At 30.7% G+C, this 25,296-nt stretch overlaps 2 protein-coding genes across 3 annotated transcripts in view; one reads left to right on the top strand and one right to left on the bottom strand.

Moving 5' to 3' along the window:
- Nucleotides 1-742: 742 nt before the first annotated feature.
- On the top strand, nucleotides 743-17,199 carry LOC143047321 (serine/threonine-protein kinase Nek8-like). Of its 2 annotated transcripts, XM_076220366.1 has the most exons (17): nucleotides 743-880; nucleotides 2,372-2,577; nucleotides 2,969-3,024; nucleotides 5,815-5,991; nucleotides 6,727-6,776; nucleotides 7,678-7,759; nucleotides 8,661-8,869; nucleotides 9,287-9,357; nucleotides 10,026-10,198; nucleotides 10,475-10,622; nucleotides 11,275-11,351; nucleotides 11,638-11,906; nucleotides 12,524-12,681; nucleotides 13,107-13,265; nucleotides 14,698-14,856; nucleotides 15,523-15,592; nucleotides 16,741-17,199. In XM_076220366.1, exons 1-16 carry the CDS (start codon nucleotides 834-836, stop codon nucleotides 15,552-15,554), a joined length of 2,073 nt encoding a protein of 690 aa, XP_076076481.1. In that variant the 5' UTR covers nucleotides 743-833; the 3' UTR covers nucleotides 15,555-15,592; nucleotides 16,741-17,199. The 2 variants fall into 2 exon arrangements, with proteins under 2 accessions (XP_076076481.1, XP_076076475.1); XM_076220360.1 differs by lacking the exon at nucleotides 16,741-17,199 and having other exon boundaries at nucleotides 15,523-15,705.
- Nucleotides 17,200-21,843: 4,644 nt separating this feature from the next.
- Nucleotides 21,844-25,296, bottom strand: part of LOC143047312 (mediator of RNA polymerase II transcription subunit 23-like) — a 44,563-nt gene continuing 41,110 nt past the window's right edge. Inside the window, exons 32-34 of the mRNA XM_076220351.1 lie at nucleotides 24,474-24,594; nucleotides 23,716-23,801; nucleotides 21,844-22,816 (exon numbers count right to left, since the gene is read on the bottom strand). Coding sequence (XP_076076466.1) covers nucleotides 22,654-22,816; nucleotides 23,716-23,801; nucleotides 24,474-24,594 — 370 coding nt within the window. The 3' untranslated portion in view covers nucleotides 21,844-22,653. The remainder of the gene's footprint in view (nucleotides 22,817-23,715; nucleotides 23,802-24,473; nucleotides 24,595-25,296) is intronic.

Here is a 25,296-nt window from a genome sequence, read left to right as displayed (position 1 = left end):
TCCATAGATTTATGAGTTTTGAACAGCGGTATAGGGAAAACGGTAGTATTTAATTTTCCCAGCATTAGGTTGGCCTTTTGTGTACCCAAGGCAGGTGAAGGAAGTCAAATTAGGAGCGCTGTGATTGGATGTAAGAGTACAATATATTTTTTATTTATCTATGAATAACTGCAGTGTATATATTTACAACATAAATTTTGAAACCTATTGAAATATTTTCTAGAGAATTATTTGAAAAGACTTGCAAAATTTCATAAATTTGGTGCAAAATGACGGTGGGCATGGATAACATAAACAAGCTCCGTTGGAAGTTGGTCATGATACTATTTGGCTTTAATTTTTAAAACACAATAATAAAGTACTAACACAACATTTAACTGTTTTATCCAGGTTTTTATCTTAAAAAGTTGTAAATTTAGAAAATGTTAATATTGTCGCCTATGGCAGAATAAATAGTACCGTTTTCCCTATACTACTGTTGTCTTTATTTAAGCTAGATACCCCAATGATGATTGTGGCCAAGTTTGGTTTAATTTGGCCCAGTAGTTTCAGAGGAGAAGATTTTTGTAAAGGTTAACGCCGACGGACGACGACGACGGACGACAGACGACAGACGCCAAGTGAACTAAAATGAAAGAAATTAGTTAAAATTCAATAACCGGAAATGTATTCCGGTACTGACTTTATAATTATTGTTTTACATGTTCAGTGAAATGTTTTAGATATGGAAATTTTATAATATTTATCACGTCAATTAAAGTTTTGATTTGACATTGGAGTATTTTTTTTTTCTTCTCATTTTTCATTTTTCGGGGATCTAAGGCTCGAAACCCATGGAGAACTACGAGAAGATGAGAGTTGTTGGTCGAGGTGCTTACGGGTAAATAATATTTATAATATGAGGCAGGTGTTATGTGGAAGATCTCGTTGATTTTTTCATTTTTTTTAACAATTTATTTTGACATTCATAATTTTATCGAAAATATTATATCAGTCAGGGGACTTACTTAAATGAGTGATTTTCTAAATCACTGATTCAAGTAACATTTTGTTCATAAAGGTTGAAAGTAAGAGTTGTCTTTCTTTAATAATCACCTATTTAAGTAGTACAAATTTATCACTAGACTAAGTGATTTAATTTTATTGTAGTTTTAAATATAGAATACTAATGATCCAGGGACTAATTATGTTTCTAAACTTATCAGAACCAACATCTGTGTTGTCTAGGATGACCAGGTCATTTCAGGTGATGACCTTGTACTGAATCTAGGATAATGACATAAAAATCACTTGTTTAAGTACCATACCTCAATTTCCTTCCCAAAAATCACTTCTTTAAGTATCATTATTTAAATAACCCCCACTAATTTCAACATCCCCGAACAGTGAAATTTTTATCGCGAACAGTAGAATTTTATTACATAATCTGAAAGATGAAACCTTGAACTTCACAGGAAAAATACTCCCACTGCTGGGAAAAATCTTTTAAGAAAGTATCAGTTCATTATGTAAAGCCATTATTATAGCATTTTTTCAACTAAAATATTTTCAGCTAAATGATAGCATCAAAGGCATAAACCTTGCTACTTAAAGAAGCAAAAAGTTCATTTTTTTCAATTTTAATAATTAAGATATTATTTAACACCTATGTGTTTAAAATTTTGAAAAAACTACAAAATCCCAATTCGTGACAAAACTTCGAATTTGCTACTCAAACAAGTGATTTAAAAATCACTTATTTCAGTAAGTCCCCTGACTGTATATACGAAGATGAATATACCTTCATGATTTTCATATTATTTTTATGATTTTTTTCATCCATCATGTGCATGTATGCATGCTGTCAATTTCAATATCTCATAATTGAAAATCTAAAACAGTTATTCCAATTTAAAAAAAAAAATTCTTGTATATATACCAATATATTCATATATATCAGTGTATATGTAATTAAAAAACTGTAGAGTAGTTTATTAGAGACAATCTTAATCATTGTTAATCTTGATACAAAATGCATTTATTTAAAAAAAATAAAAATAATAAAGATGTGACACAGTATGATTGCCAATGAGACAACTGTGTACAAAAGACCAAATGACACAGAAATTAACAATTTACAGGTCACCATACAGCCTTCAACAATGAACAAATCAGATACTGAATAGTCGGATATCAAAGCCCCCAAAATGACAATGTATGTGTAAAACAATTCAAACAATAAAACAAATATGTAACACAGCATCAAACAACCACTGAATTTCAGGTTTCTGACTTGGTACAGTTACCTTTTTTGATTAGATGGCTATTTTTTTCATATATTTTACTTTTTTCTGTTTTATCACAATTTATTACTCTTGTCTTATTAAAACAGAACTGTTCACCTGTGCCGGAGACTAGCAGATAAAAAGTTAGTAATCATAAAGCAGATTCCTGTAGAACAAATGACCAAAGAAGAGAGACAGGCAGCATTAAATGAAAGCAAAGTTCTGTCCATGCTGTCACATCCAAATATTATAAAATATTTTGAAAATTTCCTAGAAGATAAAGCCTTAATGATAGTAATGGAATATGCTCAAGGTAATTACTGTGAAAGTTGGGGCCTTGTGGCTGTGTGATCTAAGTAGTTCTTCTTTTATGATCACTTAAGCCTATCTACACTGAAAAGTTGTGAGTTTGAACCCTGCTCATGACAGGTATATTTGACTCTTATCTTAATTAACATGGATTGCCAGCTTTCCTGTCAATTAACCGGTGTTAAATTAATTGATAAATGCTAGGTACAATATATAATTTTCTAGCTTTATAAAGTTGAATGTTACAAAAAGTAGTTTTAATGGACAAATCTTCTGATTTCTTTTAAACAATCTGTTATTGTCTTTGCTATATTAGATAAGTAAAAACATTTTTTTCAACAATTGTTAATAAGTAAAAAGGTTTTTACTATTATAATGTTTTTCTTAAAAAATAGGTGGTACACTGATGGATGTTTTACAGCAAAGAAATGGTATTCTCTTAGAAGAAGAGGTAACTCTACAAAAATATTTAATTTAGTCATTTAATCTTTAGAAAAATTGATGAATAAAATGTCACCTGAATTTGGCTTTTATATAGATTTATACCAATTTTATAAAGATCTGTTGAAATTCATAATACTTTTTAATGTGAATTTGTAACTGGTAAAACATTTTAACTCATAGGTAAAACCGTAAAATGCAATCAAAACCCTATGTAACTGACTTGATATCTGAATCTTCCAAGGCTTATCACAACATTTTTGATACACAAAATATAGTGCATTGATCATAACATTTTAAACATCCTATCCATAATGTAAATATAGGCTGAGATATTCAAGTCACAAAACAATGTTACAACTGTCAAGAAAATTTAACTTTTTCAAGATACAGGAATCAAATATCTGTTCTTGAAATATGAATGATGTGTCATTGTTAAAGTCATCTTTAAAAATTGAAGTTATCTCCCATTACCAGAATGCTTTATTGACAATGCAATATTTAATTTAACTTCCAACTGATAGATTAACACAATTTTTACTCATCAGTGCATACAAGCACTTTGATTAATGGTATTAAGCACGTGTAGTGAAGAAAGATCTTGTTTACAGGTAAGTATGATAAAGTGAAACAGGTTTCAAAACAATAAAAGAAAAATGTAATTCAATATTGCATAAACTAAAGACGTCCATCCCTTCCTAAAGAGAATATACACACAAACAATTGACAATACCAAAAATGTAATTGTTACCTTTCCTTATCATTTAATAAAACAAATATTGTCTTTTGGTTGAAAAATATGGTGTATTATTAACCACATAAAAATCCACTAATTGTATAATATTCTTATATTTATTATTAAATTTTATTGTAAATGTTGCCCCTTTTCTCCAAATTGAAGTTGTAACTTGAATGCCATTTGAATCATAATAAAATTACAGATTTGTTGAAAAAAAAATGATGTAAGATTGAGAAAGGAAATGGGGAATGTGTCAAAGTGACAACTACCCGACCATAGAGTAGACAACAGCCGAAGGCCACAAATGGGTCTTCAATGTAGCAAGAAACTCCTGCACCCGGAGGCGTCCTTTAGCTGGCCCCTTAAAAAATATGTATACTTGTTCAGTGATAATGGACGTCATACTAAACTCTGAATTATACACAAGAAACTAAAATTAAAAATCAAAAAAGGCTAACAAAGGCCAGAGGCTCCTGACTGGGGACAGACGCAAAATTGCGACTGGGTTAAACATGTTTATGAAAACTCAACCCTCCCTCTATACCTCTAGCCAATGCAGAAAAGTAAATGCATAAAAATACGCACATTTAAATTCCGTTCAAGGGAAATCCGAGTTCGATGTCAGAAGATGTAACAAAAGAAAATAAACAAAATGACAATAATACATAAATAACAACAGACTACTAGCAGTTAACTGACATGCCAGCTCCAGACCTCAATTAAACTGATTGAAAGATTATGTCTTCATCATATGAAAATCAGGCACAATCCCTTCCGTTAGGGGTTTAGTATCATACTATCATAAAATATATGAGAGGAATACTATCATAAAATATATGAGAAGAATACTATCATAAAATATATGAGAAGAACATAACCTGTGTCATGCCAACAACTGTTTTTTAAATAAATGTGTTTAGTTCCCATGCAAAGACCATATAAGTGAATCAATATTATAGCCGAAATATGCAATCTTTAATGACCTGACAACAGTATCCTAACTATATCCCTTCTTAGTAAGTCTGGTTAAAGGTTTTGTAAGCTTTTGAGGTGAATACTGACATTTTTGTGTTTTGTAAAGAATATTACCATAAAAGATTGGCTGTGAAATACCTGAATGTATAAGATGTCTGCATTTTGAGTTATATTTACTAATTATTTCCTTATACCGATTATAAAATTTAGTAAATGTTTTGAATAGTTTGTGATATCGAAAACCCTGGTGTAATAATTTTTCAGTAATACATAAGTTTCTCTCGCTAAAATCTAATATGTTGTTACATACATGAGCGAATCGTACAAGTTGAGATATATAAACACCATAAGATGGTGACAAGGGAACGTCACCATCTAAAAATGGATAATTAACGTTAGGAAATGAAAAATCATCTCAATTATCATAAATTTTTGTATTAAGCTTCCTGTTAATGATATAGATATCAAGATCGAGGAAAGGGCAGTGGTCATTGTTAGTAATAGCTTTATTTAAAGTAAGTTCAACAGGATAAATTTCTTTAGTATTCATACTGAAGTCATCATTATTCAGAGCCTATATATCATCCGAATATCTAAAAGTATTGTTAAATTTTTGTATCAAATGTTGTTTCGATGGGTCTTTGCTAATTTTAGTCATAAATTGTAACTCATAACAATACAAAAACAGGTACATGTTTTGGAGTTTAGTACATGTATGACTTCCTATTTCACTGAACTAGTACACATTTTTATTTAGATGCAAGATGAGGCCCACCTCAGGGTGCAGAATTTTCTCACTGCATTGAAGACCCATTGGTGGCCTTCCGCTCTTATCTGCTCTTTGGTCAGGTTGTTGTCTCTTTGACATATTCCCCATTTCAATTCTCAATTTTGAATAATTTCATGAAATTCTTCGAAGTAACAACATATCAGAGAAACTGATATAATTGAACTTCTTTATCTTTGAGTTGTATTACATTTTTTGTAGTAATTTGGTTAATACAATATTTGCAGAATTCTTAGAAACATGCAAACTGTGATGTATGATGTTTTTTTTATTTTACAGAAACATTTTTGTTGTTTTAGGAAATTTTGAAATACTTTGCACAGATGTTACTGTCATTGCAACATGTACACTCCAAACAGATCTTGCACAGGGACTTGAAAACACAAAATATATTGCTTGACAAACGAAAAGAAGTCGTAAAAATTGGAGATTTTGGCATCTCAAAAGTTTTAAGCAGTAAAAGTAAAGCTTACACTGTGAGTATAAATTTGTAGAACTTAAATAATGCCATTAATGGTAGAGTCTGGAAGTGTACGTACATATAACAATATAAATGTCAATAATTTAAGACTTATTGTTATTCTGTAAAAAAGATAGATGTTGAAATAAAAAGCTATGTTCAATTGTTTTTGGAAATCTGGCTGTAACCTTTTTACAAATATATTACATGTACATTTGAATTTTGCTGTGATGTTGATTACAGAGCCTTTAATATTAGATATGATCCATGTAAAATTATTGATCCTTTGTCTGAACAAACTTAATCTGAAAGGTTATAAATTTAGCACTGCAGTTAAATGATTAAATACCATCTGCATTTCTAATTGAGACTTAGATGCAATTATTCCATCAATCATTTTCAAACTGTTCTTTTTATCTGTGTTGGAAAAAGCCCTACTTTTCTTTATCTTCTAAATCAAAATGAACTCTGATTGTTATTTTCATATTATTTCACCAGCAATATTTTTATGTAATATCAATATTAGAATATTAGTGTTGAAATAAACATTACACTGAATTTACTAGATATATTTATATCACCATAGTGGTTCCTAAACAGAGTACCTTGATTAAGCATCACAAACTGGTAACAGTACTGTTGATCTATATTTACCACATAACAAAATATTGATATGTTTGAATATACATATACATAAACTTGTTATACATTTACCCAATACAGTTTAACAAATATTATTTGTATATTTTAGGTTGTTGGAACACCATGCTATATATCACCAGAACTTTGTGAAGGGAAACCGTATCCTTTAACAAAAATTATTTGGGATTATTCCTTAACTGATGGATTTGAATGATGGATCTCTCTTTAATCTACATGAAGTTTTGCTGATGAATTAAATGTGATTTGTCAAATGATAAATGGCATATCAGTGGCAAATCCAGGGGGGAGGGGTTCTCAGGGTTGGAGGATCGATGCATTTGAATGGGGACATATGGTTGGAACCCAATCTTTATCCTGTGTTGGGAACCCCACCCTTTTAAAATGGCTGGATCCGCCTCTGCATATGTGCCTCAACACACCAGTTTCTAAAGAATATCTTTTAGCAGTTTTTTTTTAATATTCCTGTGAGAGAAGAATTGATTTATTGATATTGATAATTCTGAGCATATCTTTAAATTTATTGGATCTTTAGAGAAAATTAGAGAAAATTTAAGTTTCAAAATAACAACAACTGCTATTTAAAATGATTTAATACATTTATTGTTGTAAAGTTTTGAAATTTATTTTTCCAAAAGCATTAATTCTGTACTTTTAATACATTCAAACAAGTTTCCAATTATTCCTTTGATTATGTTGATGTCGTCAACATTGTCATGGATGTCTGAAGCAAAAATCGATATCTACGATGTCAACATCTGGGTCTTTGTGTGTCATGGATGTTTAAATGAAACATCCATTTCAAATTGATATCGTGTACACAGTCCTGATATCGCTGATATCAACATCTGGGTCCATCTTGGACATGAATGGTAGTTTCAGAGGAGAAGATTTTTGTAAAAGTTAATGGACGACGGAATCCAAATGATAAGAAAAGCTCACTTGGCCTATTAGGCCCAGTGTGCTAAAAATTGAATAATTTTATCTTCTGAAAAAATATAATGCCTTACAATTATGATGCAACCTTAACTTGAAAATTAAGATATAACCAAAAGAGTGATATATGGGCTCTAGGGTGTGTATTATATGAGCTGGCAAGTCTCAAGAGAGCTTTTGAAGCTGCTGTATGTAATATAATAATATTTTTATTTTATCGATGTGATTGTAACAAAGCTTGATCAAAGTTTATATTCATACATTAGTAATGTCTTACAGAAGTCTTTCTGCAAAACGATAAAACAGTCAGAATGAAATACAGTTATTTGCAAAATGTATACACATTTTCAAAATCATTTAACATTTTCACAAATTAAGAAAAATGAAAACAATGAAAAATTATCATGTGTGTAACCCATAGTTAAGGTGGTATGGGAGTCTAAAATAAAAATGATAGAATTCGTTCATACTTTGCCAAAATGTAGTATCTATTGATATATGGTCAAAAATATAATAAAAATGATAGGTCACCGCGCATTTTCTCAAGCTACAGGTTGTGACAAAATGACATATTTTGTATGGATTATACAGGAAAATACACCATTTTGTGATTAGAAACCAAACGAAATGATAGAATGGTAAAATAGATTATGAAAAGATAGCTTTCAGACAATGCTTTGAGAATATCAAAAGAAAAGGTAGGGTCACCGTACTTTTTTTCCGGCTAAAATACAAAATAGAAAAATTCCATGAAGATTCCTTCAGAAAATGCACTGTTTTAGAGTTACCTCCCCTTAAAATGCCAATTTTAAAAACATTTAAAAACAACCAAAAATAATCTACACTTGTAAAAATATTAACATGATTAATAATTATAAGTTATATTCTTACAATTTGGTTCTTTTAAATGAAAATTCATATTAGATATCTTCATCCTGCATCAAATTTTGCTAACTTGATATAAAATCTGGACCTTAGGTTCTCTGTTTTTTACAATCCAAGAAGGCGAAAGACACCCATACCACCTTAATATAATGAACATATGCATATTTAATTATTGAATATATTTTATTTTATATTTTTTTTTAGAATTTGCCAGCCTTGGTAATGAAGATCATGAGAGGTACATTTGCACCAATATCTGTCAATTACAGTGATGAATTGAAAAGTCTTATCCTAAGCATGCTCCACTTAGATCCAAATAAAAGACCAACAATAAACCAAATAATGGCTCAGCCCATAGTTATAAATGCATTAATGTATCTGCATACAGACATGGGGAAAATAAACTGCACAAGGTTTGTTTTTTTCTATCATGTTTTATTTAGCAACTTAGTTATCTCATTTTGAAATAATACATGAGGGTCTGGATGGGGGGTCTGTTATTCTGTAAACATTTAATTTTCACCCCTTTTTTCTCTAATCTTCAAAAAAATAACCCCTTTGTTCTCTAATCTTCATTTTTTTGCCCGTTATTCTATAATCTTCATTTTTTAAGGGCATTTTTCTTTAATCATTTAACCCCATCCAAACCCTCATACATTCATATATTCATGATGAAAAACAGGATTCCAGTAATGTATGACATTTTGAATTGTGTACAAGAACTTTATGTCATGACAAGATGTTAATCTTACTTACTTACATTTTGATATTTATTGTCACTTTCTTCATTAAAAAAAGTAAAATGGAATAATAAATTTGTTTTATTTTAGAATTAATCGACCAATGCCATCCTCCTCTCCGTTCAATAGAATGTCTATAAGAGGAAGTCATACCTCTAGGGGTAAGATCACATTGTATTTAACGTTTCGTAAGGAGAGATTGATGTTTTATTACCTGTTCTTTATGCTAGATATCAACACTTATTTAGTGGACATCTGAAGGCAGCCATCATATTTGATTATGTTAGAAAGAAATTTTAGAAATTATCATTATCTTCAATAAAAAAAGAATTAGTTACAAAATATATATTTTTTTTATTAGAAATGCATGATTAAAAGATTCTGTGGATATGCTAGGGGAGTGAACTTTTGTGAAAATATTTTTGAGTCGGGGGGAAAGATTATTTAACCATTCTATTTATTACCTTATATGGTTTAATATCTAGAAAACAAGAATGGCAAAAGATTACCTTAAATAATCATGTCTATCAAATTTATAAAAAAAATTTTAATCTTACTTAAGCATAAAGTTCATTGTGGTATATCTATTTACCAAAGAATTGACATGTTTTTGTATATGTGATTTCTGAGATTAAATATAGACTTAATTACCCATAATACCTTATATTATTTAAAGTGGTTGGGAGAGAAACATCAAAAGGAGAAAATATCTTGTATTGCTTCAATGGTCAGAAATTTGATATGGAACTGAGACACTATATTGTTTTAACTACATTAATTGATCTTTCAACTCCAAATTTAATAAGTAATGAGTGAAATTTATTTTTAGAATCTATATCCACCAAACCAACAACCTTAAGTTCAGTATTTTATTGGGGAAGTGGTATTGGTAGACCAGTAAAGATGGGGCTACCTTCTACAGATACACAACTTATACAGGCCTCAAGTGGTAGAACTCAGAAAGCTGGAGTAACTAAAAATGGCAGACTCATTGTCTGGGAGGTTAGTATTATAACTTTTAACCCCAGAAATACTTTGGAAAGGGATAAAATTCTATAACTTTCAGACATTTTGTGCGTTCTTTTTCTGTTAGGTATGATTGAGAGTAACTCTGGTAAATACAGTTTAATTTATTAAATATTTTCACGAAAAAACCAATGTTTTTCAGAAATATAAATGATCCATATTACAATGATGCAACAAAATAATGTACCTATCCCAGGCAATAATTATAACAATACATTGTAATACAAAATGGATTATGTTCTGCCATGACAGTCATCTTCAGTAGCAGGAACAGAAACACTAATACCTGGTGCCACAGACATTCCTGCTCCAACATTTATACCACGTTACCTAGAGGGTCAATCAGCAGTCAACATACAGCATGTGGCATGTGGGGACTTTCATACTGCATGTCTCACTGGTAAGCACAATAATTATTATGGGAAATTAATGACATGAAATTTGCTAAACAAGATTTTAGAAATAGATTTGGAAATATGTTTAATTATGCTCCCATTATAGCATATTGGGCATTATGTTTTATTATGCTCCCATTATAGCATATTGGGCATTATGTTTTACAATTATCTGTTTGTACTTCATGAACTTAGTTTGTATTCTCTAACTTATGTTTGTCTCAAACTAAATGTCAGTCTTCACGATTAACTGTTAAATCTACAGGCCCTCAGCTCAATTTTTGAAAACTTTTAGTTAGATTTTGTTGGCCTGTAGATATGATTTTTACAGGCCCGAGAGCAATTTTACAAGCCTGGGCTGCCTGGGCTGCCATTCAGCATGAAGTCTGAAATGTTATGAAATGTATACACAATGCTTATTTTAAAAACACAGATCAAGTTTGAATTTTGATGGCTTCACTTTCACAGTTCTATTTTCCTACAGCAACTTTTTCTCTCTTATTGAATGCATGTTTATGATTCAGGGTACTGTGACATTTTAAAAATCCTATTTAAATATGTTGATAAAACATAGCTACATAACATTAACATGGGCTGTATGCATCAATTAATCACTACCTATGCTTTACACATATATATATCTAACCTGTATTACAGATAGAGGAATATTGATGACTTTTGGTAGTGGTGCTAATGGATGTTTGGGTCACGGTAACCATAATGATGTAGCGCAGGTAAGTTTGTATGTTAAACGGAAAATAAAATATATATTCAAATTATACAGCTGTTTGTTGATATTAGATAAAAAGGACAAAGAAATAGTTTATACAAATGTTTCACCACAAACTGAAAATGTTTCATAGGTGTCATGGCAAAAAATTGTATTCTTTTGAAATCGGTGACCAGAGTTTTTTCATCAAAATTGAGAATAAAATATGTTAAAAATTAGCAGTGTGTGTAAATTCTTATACATTGTTACATGTGTTTTCGAGTTGGTTAAAGTATTGATGATTTTTTCAGGCTAAAATTGTAGAAGCATTATTAGGATGTGAAGTAACACAGATTTCCTGTGGCGCTTCACATGTGATTGCAGTGACCAATGAACATGAAGTATTTTCCTGGGGTAGGGGAGATAATGGAAGACTAGGACTTGGAACTCAAGACTCACATGCCTCCCCAATGCCTGTACCAATACCAGAACATTTCCAACCTTCTAAAGTCTGTTGTGGTGTGGATTGTTCTATGATTCTAACTCATGATAATAAATTATTGTGTTGTGGAAGTAATAGGTAAAATAATTATGTCTCCCCTTAAAGGGACATAAGCTACAAATCAGACAAGTAATTAAAATATATTGTTCTTTGTTTCAACATTTATAAAACCCAAAATCAGAAATAATTTTTTGATATATGCAGTCATTTTTTATCAATTGTTAAACCTTAAAAGACACATCAGGATGTATAATTGCTTGCAAATCAATATTTCAACTCATTCAAATCTGCATTCATACAACATTAATTTTGACCTTAAGTGGATGGCTTGCTTGTTCAGCATATGATATGGGTCATTCATTAAAAAGAAAGAGTATCAACATTGAAAAGAGAAACATGTGAGACACCAGGAATAACGATTTCCTTGAGTGAACCAGCCCACAAAAAGTTTTTAGTATCACCTTGAAAGCTACAATGATTTTGCTGGAACTATTGTTAAATTCTTATTCGAAAGTTCTCTTTCAATATTATTGATGTCACAGTACAAAATACACCTCAACTCCCTGTTGGGATCCAGATGTTCAATAGATAAACAGGAGAATATCAGTACTAAAGTATGATATAACCAAATATTTGTGTAAAAAAAAGGAATTGTTTCATTGTATACCTTACATATTAATATTATCTTTTATCAGATATAATAAATTAGCCTTGGACGTGATCTCCCCTGATGGTTCAACAATGAAGGTTATAGAAGAAGTTCATTCATTTTCACCTGTAGCTTCATACCCTCTTATCAATCTACATGTTAAACAAGTTGCCATGGGAACATCTCATTCTGCTGCTGTCACAGGTATTGTTATGATTTATTTATACTAATATTCCACTTCCTAAGAGCATATGAATATGTTTTATTATTCATTAAGAATAGAATGTTAATTTTCAGTTATTTCATGAACCTCTTCTGTTGGTCATTGAATATGTCCAATGTTAATAATGTGAAATTGAAATTTGTCTAACCTTCTTTTAAAGAATATTCTTCTGCTATTATGTAGTTAACAAAGTTTTAAATAGTTTGTGAGCATGTGATTAATCATCAAATTATGATTTCTGACTAGTTAGCCTCCTTTTAAAAGAATTATTGTAATAATAACTGAATAACAGGATAAAGAATTATTGTGATAATTACTGAATAGCAGGATAAAGTATTTTGCCAAAAATTCATGTTTAATCAATCAGTTTTGAGACTTTTTTCATTATAAAATAATTATTTTCTAGCTGATGGCAAATGTTATATGTTTGGATCCAACCAGTTTGGACAGCTTGGTAACAGTAGTCATGGTAATAGTCGTCAACCACAACCATTGAGAACTTTAGACAGTCAGAATGTTACTGCAGTCGCTTGTGGTGATATTTTCACAGTAGCTGTTGTAGATGGTAAGTATTTCATCATTGGGTACAATAGCTTATCTTTTTACATCATCTTGAATTTAGAGTTATCAGTGTATGTTATACATGAATCTGTAATTCAAAAGTTATTTGCTTTAAATTGTTTAAAATTTGAATGTAAGGAGATAAAGAAATACTAGCTTCAGTGTATGCATCAAATCAATTGTACAAACCACACATGTCCCTATATTTACTCTATATTTATAAAGCTTAATATTTCAGAAGGTAAAAGACCTGGATGCATCATATCTTGCATGAAAAATCTTTATGTAACAAAGATTACGTCAAATATATGTCCATTGTCTTTGATCTTATTTATATAGTTCACTTGAAATTGTCATTTTTTTAGTACATTTACAAGTATAGCTATATTTGGTATATGAGATCCTTGCAACCTAGATACATGTCTGACAGATAGAGTTCACCTGACCTTTACCTCATTTCATGAATTCGTGATCAAGGTTAAAATTACATGATTACTCAAATATTATAAGAAGTAAGTTAACTATATTTGGTGTATGAAATGATTGTAATGTGTACATGTCAGTCTGGCAGGTTTCATCTGACCTTGACCTCATAATCATGGTTCATTGATCAATGTTATGTTTTTGTGTTTTTGGTCTGTTCTTCAAGTACTATGTGCAGTAGGTCAACTGTATTTGGTATATGGAATGGTTGTAAGATGTACATGTCTGTCAAGCATGTATCATCTGACTGTGACATAATTTTCATGGTTCATTGCTTAAAGTTCAGAATTCGATTTTTTGTCTTTTTTCCAAGTAATATAAGCAATGGATAAACTATATTTGTTGCATGGAATGATTGTAAGATTTAAATATAAAAAAAGATGTGGTATGATTGCCAATGAGACAACTCTCCACAAGAGACCAAAATGACACAGAAATTAACAAGTATAGGCCACTGTACAGCCTTTAACAATGATCAAAGCTCATACTGCATAGTCAGCTATAAAAGGCCCTGAAATGACAATGTAAAACAATTCAAACCAGAAAACTAGCAATTTAGGAACAAAAAATGAATGAAAAACAAATATGTAACAGATAAACATTCCTGCTTATCTGACAGGTATCATCTGACCTTGACCTCATATTGTCATAGATCTTAAAAAATGATCAGTTTATGTATTGCTCTTGGTAAAACCTTTATGTTTAAGACTGTCAACATAAAACCAATTGTCAGTAAAGCAAGCGAGACATTTCAGCATGTGCACTCTTGTCTAAAATTAGTATTTGTTGAAAATACATAATGTATTATAATGATTAAAATCAACATAGGCTTTTAATTACTATTATCAAAACTGAATTGTTCAATATTAAAGTGGAGATATATATTACTAAACATATTATGACACAGGGCTGATTCACAAGGTATAGATAATTATACAACATTTTTTTTTTAGAAAAGGATGTTTATTCGTGGGGAAAGAGTTCAAGAGGTCGCCTAGGAAGGATAGAAGAAAATACAACTGAACCTGGTAAAATAATATTTATTGGAGAAGATCCGTTCATAGCTGTTGATCTTTCATGTTCTCATGGCAACACACTCTTATGTACTAAACGTAAGTATGGTTATAATGTAGGAAGATTATAATCATTTAATATACAATAGACTATTATCATATTAAACTACTTTTGATTTCACAAAATTATTGGTGTTAAAAAAAGCTGTAACCTCTGACTAAATCTGAATGTTAACTGTAAAATAATAGTTCATTTATCAGTTATATACCAAAAAATAAAAATAAATATATGCAAAATGTTGCTCTGGTTACTGTATTTTGGTCGTCATTAAGATTCTGTTCAAATTTCATAGCATTCCGTCTAGGTTTGAAAAAAGTATTGATGTCTAAAAAAACCTTATCCAAGGACTGAACCTAAATGTTGAACCCACTAACAACAGAATCTTTCAACTTTTTGTCTTGCTTTCACGAAATAAATCTCACAGACTCGACAAAAAAAGTGATCAGCTCTGCTATGAATATTTTTTAGGCTAAAATCAGGAGATTGGAAGATAAAAAGTTTGTTTTGATTTTTTAAATATTACTGTGTTCTGGTGTAACATTGTCATGGAGAGTATGTTCAGTCATGAAGGATAAGTTTCACTGAAACATATACAATCATTTTACTACACCAGAAGATTGTTGTCTGCAATAAAAATAATGGAATACTCAACAAACATCTTTGAAGTATGATTATAAATTGCATAATAACTTTTACTATTCTAGCTCAACAAGTGAATGGTGGTCCTGTTGACTGACAGATTGGCTATTTATTATTTCAAAATAATTAACCAAGGCTTAATGGATGTAAAAATAATTGCGTCAAATTACACTTCAACAGAACATGAATGAGGATGATACAGTCATTATTACATTGTACTGCCAAGTAACCAACAGACAATCATATTATGTATTATGGCTAAAAAAAATCAACAATTATGTACAACCTCAAACAAATGTAGATTTCAATCATCAACATGCATATTTTAAAACCTCTGGACTTTAAACCATTTTGAAGAGCTTAAAAATACTGCATAGACAATCTAATAATATTGGAAGCTCAGCTTTCAAATTTGGAGTTGAAATTTAAAACAAACTCAGCAAGGGTTTATTCTCAATAGTGTCCATAATACAAAGCTTGTTTTGACTTAATGTTTCTTAAGGTTAACTGCATTCATATACATTGACATACCTAAAACTAGTTGTACAATAGTCAACTAATTGCTGAAACTCAAACTTCTAACCTTAATTGGAAATCTACAACTAGATATTACCTAAGAAATTCAAAACCAAAATGACTGTTCATTTCATTAGTTTTATCAAAAATAGTTTATAAGTTAGTGTAAAGATACTTAAATTTTTAATTTTAAATTATTCCAAAGTTTTTGATGCATAGATGCCAGATCAGGTAGAGACACAAGTTTTTATGTAACAAGCAAAGTTCTGAAAGTATAAATTTTGAGCACAAAGATTCCTTCATAATCCTGAGCCTGGAGTAGAAAGTTACTTAGAGTTATTTGAAGTTTTTGTCATTAAAGTTGATAAATACGGACATATAATATATATGTAAAATTGTGCTGATATTTTATGATGTATTTCATATTGATCTGAAAAAGTAGGTTTTGTACTTTTAATGCGTTATAAATATGTAGGACTCTAAAGTGCGATGGGAACGCTAAAGTACAATGGTCACGCTAAAACGGATGGTCTGCGCTAAAGTGCTATGCCTCCATACTCTAAAGTCTGATGATCTGCGAAAGTATAGACGTAAGAAAGGTAGTTGAAATATGACGTTAACAGTCGTTTATACAAACTAAAAATTAACATGCTGGAAGACAAATTAATAATATTTGATTAAGAACTTTTCAACCAAATGTCAATGACTTATTTAATTTAATAACCTAACCGCGTTTTGTTGGTTAAAGCAAAGATGTTTTATTTCAGTAGCTTAAAGAAGAACTTGTATCCTGCAGTCGACCGTTTTACCATAGGCCCTATAGATACAAGTAGTATTCGAATAGATATCCTGTATCCTGCTTTTGTTGGAAGCGAACGGATGCATTTGAATCATTGTTTATGTTAGAGTTTATTTTGCTGTTCCCATTAAAATGTTGTCGCTTTTATTGAAAAGTAACGTGGGCAAAATAATGGTACATGTTTTAATGCATAAGTTATTAATTGTCGGCTAAAACATTAGTTTGAACATTGCAGGAAAATATAACATGGATGTGTAGTCTCTACAAAACAAGAGAAAATTAAGCTAGGCAAACATAGCCTTTCTCTCTCATTTAAATTAAAACGTTAACCAAAAAATGTTACATATTCCAACAATAATCAAATTTTGTATTTGTAATTATTTACAATCTTTTAGAATCATTCACTTAAGACTACTATAAAATTATACTGTTTTACCTCTGTCTGTCAGTCCCATGAATATTTTCATTGCATTTTATAGCCAAGTTGCAAATTTTCGTCACATTTTTCTTTGGAACTACAATACAAGGATTTCTAAAATTTGGTTTCAGAGTTTATGTAAGTAAGTAGTACTGTGTGATATGTTTTCAGATTCATCACTCAGCAACTTCCTGTTTACCTAACACTTCTATCATTTTACACATGATAGTCAAGTAAAACTTTTGTCACATTTTTCTTAACTTCTTAAGAACCACTGTACAAGGATTTCTGAAATTTTGTTTCAGGGTTTATATACGTCAGGGTTTCAGGGTTTATAACTTCTACCGTGTGATGGGTTTTCAGATTCATCACTCAACAACTTCCTGTTTACCTACTGAATATTTGGGCGGGGGTATCATCAGTGAGCAGTAGCTCATAGTTTTACTTGTTTCATTTGTTTTAAGTCAATTACATCAATGTTACTATGTATATTAAATAATTGCTTTGTCTTGTCCTTTCAAAATAACAATTGAAACAACAAGAATGTGTCCAAAGTACACGGATGCCCCACTTGCACTATCCTTTTCCATGTTCCATGGACCGTGAAATTGGGTAATTATCTAATTTGGCATTAAAATTAGAATGATCATATCATAAGCAACAAGTGTACTAAGTTTCAAGTTGATTGGACTTCAGCTTCATCAAAAACTACCTTGACCAAAAACTTTAACCTGAAACTCCCACTTTCATTTTCTATGTTCAGTGGACTGTGAAATTGGGGTCAAAAGTCTAATTTGGCTTAAAAATTAGAAAGATCATCTCATAAGCAACAAGTGTACTAAGTTTCAAGTTGATTGGACTTCAGCTTCATCAAAAACTACCTTGACCAAAAACTTTAACCTGGACGGACGAACGGAACCACAGACGGACAGACGGACGGAGCCACAGACCAGAAAACATAATGCCCCTCTACTATCGTAGGTGGGGCATAAAAATGTTTTTCAAAGTTTCAGTTTTAATTGATCTATTCCAACTGATCAGCTGGTGAATAGTTTAAGCATGACTAATGAAAGGTTGTTAGAATAAAACTCTCATGTCAGTTCTTTTAAAAATGTATTTTTGATGAAAATTATATCTGTGTAACAGTTAGTTGTATTTTTGCAAGTTATACCCTTTTAGATATTATGTATATTCCGTCCATTGTTTAATTAACTATTTAAATGTGATACTTTGTTACAGTCTAAACTTTTGTTAGAGATTTTTTTTCTAGATTTACATGTATTGTATTATGTTGTAGCATTCACATGCCTTTATTGAAATGTAATTGTTGCATACTTATTATGTTAAGCACAAGCACAAATCTCTTTGTGAAGCAAAGAATACATTTTATAATTTTATTTCTCTTCACAATGGTTTTTGGTAAAAAAAGGTATTTATATTAACTTAATTTATATTATACTGATTTCAGTATTAGTGTATATATATGTTATACTTGATTTGCCATTGTTACATTCATGTGTTATTTTGTTGTACAAGTACTGTACTATGCAAATACTTGTATTGAAATTTTTAAGCATTAAAAATGAATTGGATGATTTTTGTTCTTCTATACGTGTATACAATATTAACAGTGCACATACACCTTTTCATTGGATACCAATTTTTGGTTTTTCGTGGATCCAGGGAACCATGAATTCAAATTTACTATCAGGTTATATGCAGATATGGCAAAACAATGAAATCACATATCCCAAAAAAAGGCAAGTTTTTCGTAATCCAGGAAAATTGGTACCCACGAAAATAAAGAAATCCCCAGTATGCAGAAAGTCATTGAGATCAAGGTTCTACTATAGGTATATACACTCAATATTATCAATAATCTATGAACAAGAGGTCATTGTTAGATGAACCCTGCCAGATGAACATGTACACCTTACAATCATTGCAAACACCAAATAATTTAATTTTGGATGTAACACATCTTCTAATTGGCTGACGTTATTTTGTTATGAGTCCATAGACATAATTTAGTCATGTGATCGTGACGTCATCAACATTCTTTCATGGTTTTCTACGGTTTAAAATGGAATTTATTATGACTAATTTTTTCATGGCTAAAAATAGAACAAAGGGGTAAAATGTAGATTTTGGCTTATAACTTTGAAGTCAAAGCATTTAAAGCAAATCTGACAAGCATTTAAATTGTTTATCAAGTTAATATCTATCTGCCCTGAAATTTTCAGATGAATTGGCCAACTGGTTGTTTGATTGCCGTCCCCAATTGGTAATTTTTAAAGAAATTTTGTCATTTTTGGTTATTATCTTGAATATTATTATAGATAGAGAGAAACTGTAAACAGCAATAATGTTCAGCAAAGTAAGATCTACAAATAAGTCGACATGACCAAAATGGTCAGTTGACCACTTTAGGAGTTATTGCGCTTTATAATCAATTTTTAACCATTTTTTCGTAAATCTTAGTAATCTTTTAGAAAAATCTTCTCCTCTGAAACTACTGGGCCAAATTTAACCAAAATTAGCCATAATCATCATTGGGGTATCTAGTTAAAAAAATGTGTCCGGTAACTCGGCCAACAAACCAAGATGGCCACCATGGCTAAAAATAGAACATGGGGGTAAAATGCAGTTTTTGGCTTATAACTCAATAACCAAAGCATTAAGAGCAAATCTGACAGGAAGTCAAATTGTTGATCACAATCTATCTGCCCTGGAATTTTCAGATGAATCGGATAATTGGTTGTTAGGTTGCTGCCCCTGAATTGGTAATTTTGAGGAAATTTTGCTGTTTTTTTGTTATTATCTTGAATATTATTATAGATAGAGATAAACTGTAAACAGCAATAATGTACAGCAAAGTAAGAACTAAAAATAAGTCAGTATGACCAAAATAGTCAATTGACCCCCTAAGGAGGTATTGCCCTTCATAGTCAATTTTTAACAATTTTCTTAAAATTTGAAGATTTTCAATAACATTTTCCACAGAAAGTACTGTTATAGATAGAGATAATTTTAAGCAGCAAGAATGTTTAGTAAAGTAAGATCTACAAACACATCACCATCACCAAAACACAATTTTGTCATGAATCCATCTGTGTCCATTGTTTAATATTCACATAGACCAAGGTGAGCAACACAGGCTCTTTAGAGCCTCTAGTTTAAACTAGTTACCCCAATGATGATTGTGGCCAAGTTTGGTTTAGTTTGGCCCAGTAGTTTCAGAGAAGATTTTTGTAAAAGTTAACGACGGACGCAAAGTGATGAGAAAAGCTCACTTCGCCCTTTGGGCCAGGTGAGCTAAAAATGTGGTGCACATTGTTAAATAACCCGCTACACGCGTTAGTTAGTATGCACCAAATTTTTTATGTTATTCCTTCATAGACAGAAAAAATATTACAGTCATTCCTTAAATAGAGCTGACTCTTTGCTTTTGGTATCTGAATGACCTGTCTAATCAAAAAAATTTAATGTTAATCAATGAAACATGAAAATGGTGTCAAGGTCAGATAACTGTGCTGGGCAGACATTCATCAGAAAGGACGCTTATACAATGTAGTATCTTAGAAACTGACCTAGGTCAAGGTCATATGTACCCAATCTGACAAAAAACCTTGCACAATGACTTTATGTCAAGTATAGTTGTTCTATTACTTATAAGTGGAAAAAAATCAGTTGACAAAATAATTTAGTTTTGAAAGCTTAACCATGAAAATGAAGTCAAGGGCAATAGACTTATTGCAGCCAGAAACACCTTCTATATTATAGATACCAAACTTTAAACAAGGAACTGGCCCTGGTCTGTATATACCTCACATTCTGAATTTGTCACAGGCAAGTCAAAAGCAGCACAGACATGAGGCTTTGAGAAAACGTGATTTAATTTGGATAGTCACAAAAAATCCGGTAGTATATAATTTTAAGTCAGTAAGTGTAATTCACTTACCAAAGGAATGTTGAAAAGTTATAGCAAAGGAAGGGAACAACAAAAACTCGAACTAGTCAATATTTTGTCTTTGGCAGCTATAACAGTACACGAAACATAAATTCCTATTTGAAGTGTTGTATAACCAGTACAAAACTGACAGACATAGGTCTTATATTAACACCAAAAAGACAAAACATAAACATATCTGTGGTAAACACTGATTACTTTCCTTACACAAGAAAAGCACATGGACTTGGAGTTGCTAATTAATTTTGTGAGTACTAAATCCATCTTTCTTCATCCTAATCAGCAATTTCCAATCAATCAAAAATCACTGACGGATATAAGTGAAAAATCACCAAACACACACTCAACCTTAATTTTTTCATGAGAAACAACGTTAAAATTTTAATAGGATTGGATCAAGAGTTCTCAAGTTATTGCATATATCTTCAATGAGGCAAAGGCGAGAATCATCAATCTGTATTGAACTCCATTCTTTTAATCAGTAATAACATATTTCAATTTGAAAAATATTAGTTGAACTGTTCTCAAGTCATTGCACAGAAGTAGCTGAGGCAAATTTGCTATTTATACTAATACAGTTCAATAACATTTTTTTTAGTGTGTCAGAAAACCTGGTAAGCTTATTGTGCTATGTTCTCATTATTTTAGTGAAAGAATAAGAGAATATAAGTATAAAACATGCATTAAAGACATTTGAAATAGTTTATTTATTTCTGCATGAATAACATTACAGCTCACAACATTACACATGATCATAGCAAAAACTGAACACATAATTGCACCAATATAATATAGGGAAATCCTCCCAAAGTAGAAAATGTAAATAAATGTATTAAGTACATACTCAAAAATGTAAATATTCTAAGAAAAAATTATGAAAAACAATTGTAAGTAGATGATGTATGAAACGAGACAATAAATGAATAACTAATAATTAATGCTTTAACATGGTAAACATGGTAAATATGTATATACAAATTTCAAATTATGAATGTGAGAAATATGTACATGTACAATGCAAAAAAAAAATCAAATATATGTATCAAATTAAAGAATTTTCATTCAATTACTTTTGCTTAAATAATTACATATCAAAAGCAAGGTGGTGTAAAGCTAAGATAGGAATTTTATAAGTTCTGGTGTAATCCTACAATTACATTTTTTGTTATATTGTGACCAAATAGGACATCAACACTGATGTATATAACTGCCAGCAGACACAGTTTGACATTTACTTGTCTTTTCAATGTTTAGTACTTGTCTTTTCTCTTGAACAAAAATCTTGCTTTTCTACTTTCCACTTTTCCATATATTTTTGTAACATATCAATGTTTAGTACTAGTCTTTTCACCAGACCAAAAATCATTATTTTCTACTTTCCTCTTTTTATAGATACTGCTAACAGATCAAAGTTCAGTATAATCTCATATTAGCTAATTTGAATTACAGAAAGTTCTGTCAGGATTCAGATATTTTAGTATTTGGATATTCCATTAAGTTGACATGGGAGGAGCCAATGGAGTAAGAGCCTCCTCTGGTATGTTAATGTGAGAGATGAAGCGTAATCGTAATTGTAATGCTGGTCTGAGAGTACGAATGAACTTCTCTACTTCATTCTTGACCAGATCACCAATAAACATGTATTTAACATGATATCTAATAGCTGTTAAGGAATAATACAGTGTCTGCTTATATTTATACTACTTTATAATTCATGTAAAGTATTATTCTCCCAAATGTATTACTTATATATAATAATAAGAAATTTTATTCAGAAAGGGAAAATAAGAATGAAAATACTTTTTAAACATATCTTAATATTTTTATAGAAAGAACAGCTTTCAAATGTCACCCACCGATGCACATATTTCAACCTTAATGGCAATAATTAAAATTATATTTTGGGGAAGAAATGTAGGCATGAGATCACTTTATAATAATGCAATTTTCCATATAATTTCTGTTTCGAAGGGGCATAAATTCTGTAATAATCATGAGCTGCGCTGATAAGCCAACTGAAGGCCGTACCTTGACCTATAATGGTTTACTTTTATAAATTGTTATTTGGATGGAGAGTTGTTTCATTGGCACTCATACCACATCTTCCTATATCTATTGTCCAAAACCTTGCTGCTTTTAACAATTAATAAATTAGCAGATATACAAATCATGGCACATGTACTTTTTTCTATTTAATGCTAAGGGATTAACTTTTAGGATGTGCAAAATATAAATATGCAGCTAAGTTCAGTCACATTAGGGGTGATAAAAATTCGCCCACTGGTGGCATTTTTTATGCACTATGCATGTAAACAAACCCTAGGAAAACTTTTAAGGGTCCATGGCCAACCTATTGCACAGCAATAGTTTGGCCTCTTCTCATCGTTACCTCTTTTTAGAATGGCTGTGCATATGTCTTATCCTGCACATCTATCAACCCACTTTAAAGAGTCTACCTAACTAATTAATTATTTAATTAGTTCTTGACCTGAATATGCATGTAATATTTGTCACTGGACATATAGCACAAAAATATAAATGAGTCAAAAGGATACAGAAAATCAGAAATTGGATCCACATATCGTAGATGCTCACAGTGTCGGTCTACGTTCACTAATATTTCATAAAACTCTATCACAATCTGTAATTAAAAATATGCATTTTCATATTAAGCAGGGAGTAGAATAAATAGTTTTTCTATTAATAAATTTACAATTATTTGTCAAGTTCTTCAAAAAAGTTTTATTACACGATTTCTAACTCAAAAATGATGTTGGCTGGGGGAATGTATAATATATACAACTATAGACTTTCCAATTATTTCTTTTACTGTAATATATTAGTAATAAAATTGAGAATGGAAATGGGGAATGTGTTAAAGAGACAACAACCTGACCATAGAGAAGACAACAGCAGACATACATTGCTTTCAAAAGGGGATCTTTAATTAATAATTTTCCTCAAATCAATAAATGTCAACTACTTGGTAAAAGATCTACCATTTAAATGTTTATGTTTTAAAAAATATTAATTACAAATGCTTGGCAAACATTAATTCAAACCATACAAGCAAGGCACACAAGCCAACCAAACTCTTACTCTGCATGCATTAAAAATTTACTCTAAATGTTCCCTATAATAGGTTTTACAGTGAACTTGACTTTTTTTCTTTTTACAATTCCAAAAAAAATTAAAACCTTTTTTTTTTTAAATGATTTTGAAGGGATGAAAAAGTGTGCATATAATAAACACAACTGGGAACTATATAGAACTTTATACAGAATTGAAATACTAAAAGTTTGGAGTGACTTACCTCCATCAAGCACTTGGTTTTCTCTGAATGTAATCTCTGTAGAAATGGTCCAAATAAATGGAAGATAAATAACAACTGTTCTTCAGTCTTCACAGAAGGCTTTAACGTCTCTCTTAAAAATCTGTAGCAATAAAATAGAACAACTTATTGTAATTATATAAGACAATTTACTATACACATTAATGTTACAAAGATACATGTTTGTGTATCAAAATTTGTCTAAACAAGAATGTGTCCATAGTTCATGGATGCCCAACCTGCACTACCATTTTCTATGTTCAGTTGAACCATGAAATTGGGGTCAAAACTCTAATTTGGCATTAAAAGTAGAAAGATCATATCATCTGGAAGGTGTAATAAGTTTCAAGTTGATTGGACTTCAACTTTATCAAAAACTACCCTGACCAAAATTTTAATCTGAAGAAAAACAGACAGGCGAAAGTACGAACAGAAAAAAGGATGAACGAACGAACACACAGACAGAAAAACATAATAGCCCTAAGTGGGGCATAAATTTTTGTCATAGCTAATGACTGACAAAGGTAAACAATACAATAGTCTTTTACTTAACTGCAAACATGAATTATATTAATAAATCTAACGTTCTTGTTGCTACAAAAAATAATTGCCTCACTTTAGCATGATGTCATACAGCATGCCAAATAGCTCATACAGGACACAATACATCCTATAACTATTTGTCCGCCATTACTGGACATAACAAAGGTTATCGTAAAATTATGACGTCATAATACAAAATATTTGACTCCACATTGGAAAAGTGATTGTTATCTGACATCAATAGTTCAAGTGGGGCAGATTC

This window comes from Mytilus galloprovincialis, chromosome 1, assembly GCF_965363235.1.
Source record: "Mytilus galloprovincialis chromosome 1, xbMytGall1.hap1.1, whole genome shotgun sequence".
NCBI lineage: Eukaryota > Metazoa > Mollusca > Bivalvia > Mytilida > Mytilidae > Mytilus > Mytilus galloprovincialis.
Note: the sequence above shows the minus strand (reverse complement) of the source record. Positions and strands in the feature narration are given on the sequence as shown.